The following is a 9,165-nucleotide window of genomic DNA, read 5'->3' as shown; positions in this document are numbered from 1 at the left end:
GTCGCCGCCGGCCGCTTGGGCGGCGGCGTCGGCGGCCGCCGCCAGGGAGGCGGGGTTCTGCTGGCGCAGCCAAGACTGGAACGCCGGCAGCTGCTGCAGCGCCAGGCGCTCCCAAACCAGGTCGGCGCGCGCCGTCGCGAACGACTGCTCGAAATCCCGCGCCATCGCCGCGGCGCTGCTGCCGCCGCTGCTGCTGGGGGCGCCGCCGCCGAGCGCCGCCGCGGGGAAGAGGTGGGGGAAGCGCGCCATGTGGCGGGCGAGGAGCGGGCGCGCGGGCGCGGCGGGCGCGCGGGCGGGGTCGGGGAGCGGCGGCGGCATGAGGAAGCTGCTGCTGCCGAGCTTGACCTGGATCTGGATGCCGGTGAAGTCATATGACTTCAATGCGTCCAGGAACCACTGCAGCTCCTCATGGGAAGTCGTCGGGAAATTGATGACGCGCCGATGCACCAGCCGCTGGAACTGCTCGCGGCTGGTCTTGTGAATGTGGGGGCCGCGGATGACTGTGAAGATGGTGCGCCGCGTCCGAAGGGCGCGGTCGCCGAGCGGCACCGCGAGCGCGACGTCGGTGTCACGCACGGATCCCAGCTGGTCCCAGGCTTTGCGAAGGTCCTCGGGGAGCGCGCCAATGCTCTTGGGGGTGAAGCAGAGCAGCATGAGATCGCGGATCACTGTGCTGGCCTGCTTGACAAACCGCAGCTCGAAGCTTTTGATAAGTACAGATACATCATAGATCACAGGAGGACCCGCATGCTGCAGAGTCGGGCCCGCGCGGCCTGAGTAGGGCCCTGTAGAGTCCACGGCTGGGGCATGGCTGCTGCTGCTGCTGCTGCTGCTGCTGCTCGCCGTCGAGGCTGGACGTGCGCTGCAGCAAGACTCCTGAGGATAATTCTGGCCATGAAGCGCCCCCAGAGCGGCCTGAGACGACTGCAGCAATCGCCCCAGTGGCAGGTGACGCCCCGCAATGATCTGAAGCATTTTCGTTCGGCTTACAACTAGTGGGTGTTCGATAGTATACAAAAACTGTATTGCATTCAAGTTGACCAGCACCAGCAACACGCAGCACACGCCCTGCGCCTTCGACTGCCGGTCCGACCCGCAGTCTGACCACGGAGCGGTGCGGCACGAGCAGCATGGGACGGGGCCAAAGGAGCCACAGCTGCTGCCGCTGCACCCGGAAGCTGGATGGACACATAGACACGTGCGTCCCACGGCCTCGCTACTTGAGGCCCCAATACTCCAGGCCCTCCAATATGCCGCGCGCCTCGTGCGCCGAGGCGACGAGCAGCCGCTGCTTGCCGGGGACCGGGCTGGCGTCGGCTTGGTGCGCCTCCACCCAACTCACCAGGTCCGGCTGCGGCGGCAGGAGGCAACGGCGGCAGGGGCGAGGAGGCCGATCACAGGTCAGGACAGTGCTATCGCGGGGTGGCATCGGCGCGCTCCCAGGCGAGGCACGCAGTGTGGGAGCGATGCAGGAAGGCAGGGCTGCAAGGGGGCGGCGGCGGGGTTGCACACACAGCTGGCAAATGCATGCGCGGCACGCGCGCATGTGCACTCACGCCGCCACATGCACACGCTCACGCTGATGTATAAACGTGCGCACATGAACACGTGCGTGCACCCACCCACCAAGCCACCCACCCACCCTCACACCCACACCTTCTCCCCCCCCCCCCACACACACACACATGCGCGCTCCTGTGCAAACGTGCGCGCACACACCTGCGCATTGCCGACCACGATGGCGAGATTTGGCCCCGACAGCATCAGGATGTCATTGCCGCTGTCCCCACAGGCCACGGTCGCAGACAGAGGGAAGCCGTGCTCCTGCGCAGTGGCAGGGTCAAAGGCAGCAGCGGCGCCCGGGGTCGGGCTGGGGTGCAGAAACCCATGGGGCACATCGCGACTGGCAGGATGCAGCGAGCCCGGGCCCGACCCCGGCACCTCATCGCGGCTCAGGTGCATCTACGGCGCTTTAAGCGCCAGGGCGCAGTGCATGGCCGCGTGTGAGGTCCGACCGCGCCTGTGACCCCTTACCTGCCGCACGTAGTCAAGCGCCTGCAGCTTGCCGGCGCGCTTGGGCACCAGATCAAGAAACCGCCAGTCGCCTGAGGGTCGGGCATGGCCGGGGCACAGGCATTTTATTGGGTTGGGAGCGTTTGACTCATGAGAGCGCATGCTGCAGCTCGAGGCCGCTGGACGCCGTTGTGGTGGCCACACGCAGCAGCGGCACGGCGAGGCGCGGATGCACACAAGCGGCCGTCACGCGAGACACGGAGGCCGCCCGCAATCACCTAAAACCGAGACCGGCCAAACCAGGTTGAAGCAAACCCTCCCGCCCCGCTGCATCGAGCACCGCAGCAAACACCAAATCAAGCGCTGGCCCAGCCCAGCCGAGGCAGCGGCGGGCCCCACCCGTCCCGCTGGTAATGACGTTGCAATCCACGCCGCCCTTCTCAAGCGTTTTGCTGATCCGCTCCAGCACGCGCGGCAGGGGCCCCGTCTGGACGCCGCACGTGACCTTGTGGTCGTTCTGCTCCTCGGGCGGCCGGAAGTGCATCGCCTCGCGGCCGACCTGGCGCGGGCGCAACGCGCGGGTCGGGGTTTCGCAGAGCGTGTCGCTGCTTGCGGCGCGTACGCTTTTCTAAGACGCAGCGGGCGCACGCGAGGCAGTCCACCCGCTGCCCGGCACTCCCGCGCGGCAGACCAGGCAGGTCAAGGGCACCCACTGCTGCGCATAGCAGCGGGCTCAGGGGCCGTCGTGCCGCACGTCATAAGCGGAGGGTGCAGCCGCGGGCGCACCTCTGCCAGCGCCTTGTAGGCAGCTTCCCGCACGACCCCCAGGTCCCAGCCCTCCCCCAGCTGCTCCACCCAGCCCGCGTCCTCCTTCCACTGGCCCTGCCCCGCATAGTTGTAGATCTGATGGGGCGGAGGTGCGCGGAGCGCCGCGCGTGTGTGCGTGTGTGCAGTTTCAAGTGTCTATTGAGCTCCGTGCGCACGCGCGCGCTGTGTGTGTGTGTGTGTGTGTGTGTGTGTGTGTGTGTGTGCGCGTGCGCGCGCGCACGCGTCTATGTCAACGTGTGCGTCAGTGTATATGGGTGTTCATATGTATGTGTGTGTGTGTGTGTGTGTGTGTGTGTGTGTGTGTGTGTGTGTGTGTGTGTGTGTGTGTGTGTGTGTCTTGCCAGCGGGGCATGAGACGTCGTCATGCTCCGGCCACTTCCAGGGTGGCAAAGCTGCGTGCGCTCTGCGCGCCGCCCCCTGCCCGCCGCACCTTGGTGCCCACTGCGCTGATGAGGACGTCCGGCCGCGCGAGGGCGCCGCCCTTCGCCTCCAGCAGCTGCTTGAACGACTCAAGGGACCTGCGCCGGCGGAGCCGCGTGCGCCAAGGGGCTCCGCCATTGCTCGATCTCAAGCAGGGCCTCCCGTCACTCTGCCCAACGAACAAGCTTCAAGCTTCCTTCGAGCTCGACCCGCAAACGGTGGCGAGGCCTCACCCCTGCTGCTGCCCAGGCTGCTCTCGACACGGGCCATGTGTTGTGGCACCAGGAAGCCCGGGCACCAGAAACAGCTGCACCCGCACATACGCCTTCTAGCTGCGTCCCAACGAATGCGATTGCAGACTCCGATACCTTGTTTGCCGCGGCGCTCCGCCACATCAGCCCATAACAGTGCCCGCTGCAGCGTCGACCCCTCACCTGCCAGTGTTGTAGACCAGCAGCCCGCCCCGCACGACGCCGACGTCCTCCCACCACTGCTTGAACGCCGCAGTGGCGGCGTCGTCCCCCACCTGCCGCGCCGGGGCCGGACGCGGGTCGCCGGCGGGCGAGGTTCGGGCCGCGTGCGCTGGCTGAGCGCGGAGGCTATGCCCATCACGCTGCGCAGCTGTGCATGCGCCCTGGCGGGCAACCGTCAGGCCTGTTGTCCCAGCATTCACCTCCGCCCTGTGGTGAACACACACTGATAATGTTTAGCCACCCCCTTCCCCCGCCCCCCAAAAACTAAGGCATCGCCCGCCTCTATCCCCGGGCACCCACATGCGATGCAGCACCCTACGTCATCCCCCACACCCACCATGGTTCCGTCTAGATCCGAAACGAGGCACACTGCCCGGCCCGCCACCGGGTTGATGCTGCCGCTGCGCAGGGTGTAGGTCCCGGGGGCTGAAATCACGTAATTGCCGCCTGCAAGAGGGTTGGGTGCGCCGCATGTGATGTGACGTCCTGGTGTGTCGCGAGCAGCGCAGCGCGACGCGGGGCACCATTTCCGGGATGGGGGTAGATGGTTTGTTCAGGGGCGTCGATGCCGCGCGCCTGGTGTCAAATAATGTAAGCAGGTGCGTGCATGCACAATCCGTGGGGCTATTGTTGGGTGCATGGCCGCACCCTGCTGGCCAGATGGTGGGCATGCATGCACAGCTCAACGCCCATGCAGCCCTTCCCCTAATGAGCAGTTGCTTCGCATGAATGATCCGTCAGTTGCGCACCGGCGGGCTTGTCCCAGCTGCCGCTACCATCAGTGACAACAAACTCGAGCAGGGGCGCTGCAGCCGCGCCGTTCCCATTGCTGCCCGCGCCTGCAGCAACCGGGATCTTGGCCCGCAGCCACTTGCTCGGCGCGGACGCAACCTGCATTGGGGGGCGCGCAGAGTGGGTGCGCTCATGCCCACGTCAGGGCCGTCGCTGGCACGCATGCTGCCTCATCTTCATTCATTCCACATGGCTGCCGCTGCCGGCTGCTGCGGACGTTACGCTGCTTTCCGCCGGGAAGCCCGCCACACCTTTGAGAATGCAAAGTCGCGCCAGTCGCCACCCTGGAGCGACCCATGCACGCAGCCCTGGCCCCAGCCTGAGCGGTAAAATAGGGTCACTGCCGAGGGCGCCTCCGCTGCCAAGGTGAGGGCCGAGACCGGCGTCAGGCCCGGGCCTGGGATCGCCACGTCCGTCGACGTGCTGGCGCTGCTGTCGCCTGCGGCACGCGCTCTAGCCCGCGGCCGCGCCGCCCTGACGGCGGCGGCGAGCGGCCGCGGTTGGGCGTGCAGCGCCTGCTGGAGCAGCGGCGGAGGGGGTGAGCGAGCAGTGGCCCGATCGTGCAGGGCTTGGCAGGCAGAGCGAACTACGCTTTCGTGGCGCGTTCAATTGCGAACACGCGAGGCTTACCTGTTGGCGCTGGACTGCTGCACGCCTCGCCTCCGAATGCAACATGCCGCCAAATCGCGCTGCGCGGAGATCTGCACTATCAAAAGGTCGGAAAATATTTTTAAAATGCTCAGGACGGGCACGGCCCCAGCCTTGCCCTCTCTGGTGAGCGCGAGGTTTGGTGACCCAGGCAGTGACGCTGCAGCGCACTTCCATTGCAGCAATGCCGCGATGTTGCGGATAGACAGCGCTCACAGTGAGAGCTTCTAATGCAAAATGGATCTTTCGTTCCCCATCTCTTTTCTTGCCTTGCCAGCTCTGGATTTCCACGGCACAGATTGGATCGCAACGATCGCACCTCTCTAGCTGGTGCCCAAGGGTTGTTCAGCGAAAATGGCACATGCACCAGGACGGCGTTGCCATGTTGCTGCCAGCACTGGTGTGATTCACAGTTGCTGCTGAAAGTTGTCACCCAGAATGCTGTCAAAACCCTTTGCGACCTTCATGCAGCTTCTAATTGAGTCAGCTGCCCGCTCGTTACGTCACCAGCTTGGCAGCATGGGCCTGCCCCTGGACAGGTCGCTCAAATCATCAGTCACTCGGCGAATCAGGCGGATGTTGCGACCAAAGATGGCCGCCAACGGCATAAACCAGTCATACAGGTGGTCAAAGCGATCGGCCACAGGGGTTGACCGATGCCTCATGACAAGTCGCTAGGGCGGGCGACTCGCTCTGATGTCATCACATGAGCTCGTCTTCGCTGCCCTCCTGCTCCTCCCCTGCACCGCCCCCCATGAGATCCTTGATCTGAGGGGTCATGATTGACAGTTAAGAGATCGCCGGTCGTCGGTCTGAGCGCCCGTGCATGTGCAGTTGGCTTGAAGGGCGACGCGCCACATGCACACGAGCTGGCGATGTGAGTCCACAGCGGTCAAACACGCGTCATGCCCCATCGGTCCCAATAACGGTTCCCACAGACACAGCAGGGGTGCCAGCACAAGCTGCTGGAAGCTGCTGCTTCTCACCGCGGCTGCTTGGGGTGCGAGGTCTCCAATGGGAAGCTTCACTGCAAGCCGCCCCACCGCCGCATCCAGCTGCCGGAAGGCCGCCTTGCTCTGAGGGTGCGCGGCCGCCGGCGAGCGCATCGCCCAACATTCAAAGTATATAATCCAGTAAGAAGGTTCAATAACGCCACCTCGACTCAGCAGGGCGGCCTCTCCGAGTTCTGGACTATGCCTGCCCCACCCAGGTTATGGCCGCCCGTCTCACACACGGTCAGAGTCCCTTATCGGCCCTCCAAGCCCACCGGTCCCACGCGTGCCCAGCCTCGGCCCACCTGCACCAGCGCCTTGACCTTCTCGGCGTTGCCGTCCGCATATGATAAAAACAGGGCGTCCGCCGCGAACGCCTCGTCGCTGCTGCTGAAGGCGTCCACGCCCATCGCATCCTGGAACACCTGAGAGGGGCAAGTTTGCGCAGCGGCGGCGGCGGCTGGTGTGTGGGGGACGTGGGCTGGGGGAAAGGGGGGCGGCGGCGGCGGCTGGGTAAGGGGAGGTCAGAAGTAGGGGCGAGGGCGGCGCGGCGCCGCGGCCGCCCCAAGACCCACAGCCGGCACAGGCATCCTCCGTGCGCCCCGCCGGGGTGCTGTCGGGCGCAGCCGCGCTGCCACGCCGTGGCTCGCTGCCCCGTGTTGCTTGCCGCCCACCTGCCACGCCTCCCGCGCGTCCTGTGCGTAGAGCCACGCAACCACGGCCCCAAGGTATGCTTTGCACTGGCTGCTGCGCGCGCCCACCTGTCGGGCGCGGCGCGGGGTATGACGCGACGCAGGCGAGCGAGTGGGGTTGCAGGCAGCCTGGGCGTCCTTCTGGAGGCACTGAGGAAGCCCTTCAGCCAATCATGCAGAACCGCGTCAACACTGTGGCGCGACAGCCCAAAGGGCAGCAGACGCTCTTTCCCATAGACAGACTGCCCCCGCTCCAGCCCCTCACCGAGTCGCAGGCCTCTCCAAACCGCATGAGAAGGCCAGCCGCGTCGCCGTACTTGCCATTGCGCACCAGGCACGCGACGGCCTGGCGGAACACGTCGCCGGCCTGCGGCGGTCGGCGGAGGGGCGGAGCCGCGGCCAACGCCCCATCTTATGCGAGCGTCACCGCAGCACGCACAAACCGTGGCAGGTCGCGGACATCCATTGCAGGCTTCTTCGGAATAAGGGACCAGAGGATGGCAGGCCGCCGCAGCCGTGCAGAATCCGTTGCCGATGCCGCGGGCCACGACGTGCCGGCCCCCGCCCACTCCGCACCTGCCCCTCCTTGCCGTCAACCTCGTACATGTCGAGCGCCTCCTTGTACAGCGCGTGCGCGTCCGAGGGGCTCGCCTCCTCCAGCTGCTTCGCGCCGCGGGCCAGCGCGTCCGCGCCTGCGGGCGAGGGGGCCGCACGGGCCGCAGGGACGAGGCAGCAAATTGACACACCAATCCACCACACACCCATCAAGCACGCTGCGGTCTGTGGGTTCCCCCTCTCGTCCATGACTGCTGCAGCAAACCCCGCACCCCCTCTGCGCTCGAGCACGCCGCGACGCCGGTGCGACGGCCACGCCTCCGCCGCCCGCCGCGGCCCCGCGCACCCGCCGTCGGCCGCCCCGCCTGCGCAAAGTACCCCGCCGCCTGCCGCGCAAAGTCCGCCACGCTGCCCCACTCTCCCAGGTCACGGCTGATTTGGCTGGCGCTCTCCAGGTGCTTGGCCGCGTGCCACGTGCTGCCGATCTTGTCCTGGCTCATCGCGGCGCGCTCGTACGCGGCGCGGCTCTTCTCCAGCTCCCCGGATTGCTGTGGAATGCACGGGGGCGCGAGATGGATGGGCTCTACGGCGGCATGCAGCAGCATGTGCGGTGTGTGCGATGCCGCAGGCGGTGACCCGGGGCGATGCAAACAACCACAAGGACTGACACACAGCGGCCCACACCACCCCGCACACGCACCTTGAACGCAAGGGCCGCCTTCTCAAACAGCGGCGCCGCACCCTCCCAGTCTGGCTTGAGCCGCATGTCCAGGATGGAGGGCTGCCACAGCTTGTTGGCCTTTTTCAGCAGCTTCTCGGCCTCCTCCAGCTTGCCCGCGCGCGCCATCACTGCCCGGCCAATCCGAAATTCTGCGGCTCGCGTACGCCACCAGGGCACAGTGCGCCTGGCCCGGCGGCAGCAGACCAGGTGTAGGAGGGGTTTGGGCCCTTGGCTCGCGCAAGCTGCAGAGGTGCGCCGCAGCGGCGAGATGGGGGTGGACGCGGCGCAGCAGCATATTGCAGCATGGCGCATGGAGCGTCCGATGATTGCGACACATGCGCCGCGGCTGGTTGGCCCCTGCATGATTTATACATAAGGGACATGACTCAAGCTCAGCAGTCCCACCTACCTAGATGGGTGTTTCCTGCAAACAACGCCCGGTCACACGAGCAGTGCCGCGAGATCTAGCTTGAGCACATACTACACAGTTGTTGATTATTTTCTTCTGATTTGAAGCCACCCAAACAACACTAGGTGGTGACCAAATACAAATGTAACCGCACCGCAACGGTGAGACCTTGGTGTCTGTGCGCGTGGCTCGGACGCGTGGCTTTTTCACATATGCTTGCGACAAACCTTTATGACTAAGCATTCAACACAAGCGAGCTCAAGTGCCACTCCACACCCATCGTGCGGGTGACGAAACAGGCACATGAGCACACAGACGCTCGCCCCACCAGCAGCGCCGCCGTATTCAAGCAGTGCGTAGAGCAGCACGAAATTGTTGTGCGCATTGACATGAGGCACCGCCCGGCGGCTTGTGTTGTTTCACTCACCGGCTGTCCCAGAAGGGCCGACTTCAACCACTTCAAACGCTGAGAGTTGCACCTGTGGCACGTGAGGACATGCTCACTGGACTTTTGGGCCTCGTGCTGCCTCTGAGCGCAGGGCATGTTATCCTGAACAAACAGAGATACACACCTGGTGAACAAGCCCAGACTCCCATCAGACACCGCAGGTGTGGGCAGCTC

General features: G+C 65.6%; 3 protein-coding genes across 3 annotated transcripts; all 3 read right to left on the bottom strand.

Moving 5' to 3' along the window:
- Positions 1–76: 76 nt before the first annotated feature.
- On the bottom strand, positions 77–975 carry MNEG_9844 (hypothetical protein; the record flags this gene model as incomplete). The annotated part of the gene is made up of 1 exon (XM_014041686.1): positions 77–975. A coding segment is annotated over one exon (899 nt), but the record flags the coding sequence as incomplete, so codon positions are not given.
- Positions 976–1,216: 241 nt separating this feature from the next.
- MNEG_9843 (sucrose-phosphate synthase) lies at positions 1,217–4,074 on the bottom strand (the record flags this gene model as incomplete). Its single annotated transcript, XM_014041685.1, has 8 exons — positions 1,217–1,351; positions 1,720–1,824; positions 2,035–2,105; positions 2,413–2,572; positions 2,800–2,916; positions 3,272–3,359; positions 3,696–3,787; positions 4,072–4,074. The coding sequence occupies 8 exons, from the start codon at positions 4,072–4,074 to the stop codon at positions 1,217–1,219; spliced, it is 771 nt and encodes a 256-aa protein (XP_013897139.1).
- A 1,802-nt stretch (positions 4,075–5,876) lies between these two features.
- Positions 5,877–8,260, bottom strand: MNEG_9842 (Gamma-soluble NSF attachment protein; the record flags this gene model as incomplete). Its single annotated transcript, XM_014041684.1, has 8 exons — positions 5,877–5,942; positions 6,161–6,250; positions 6,472–6,591; positions 6,841–6,927; positions 7,124–7,225; positions 7,435–7,550; positions 7,760–7,961; positions 8,114–8,260. The coding sequence occupies 8 exons, from the start codon at positions 8,258–8,260 to the stop codon at positions 5,877–5,879; spliced, it is 930 nt and encodes a 309-aa protein (XP_013897138.1).
- Positions 8,261–9,165: the final 905 nt, after the last annotated feature.

Source organism: Monoraphidium neglectum (genome assembly GCF_000611645.1).
Source record: "Monoraphidium neglectum strain SAG 48.87 unplaced genomic scaffold scaffold02084, whole genome shotgun sequence".
Taxonomy (NCBI): Eukaryota; Viridiplantae; Chlorophyta; class Chlorophyceae; order Sphaeropleales; family Selenastraceae; genus Monoraphidium; species Monoraphidium neglectum.
This window is presented reverse-complemented; position numbering and strand designations above follow the sequence as displayed.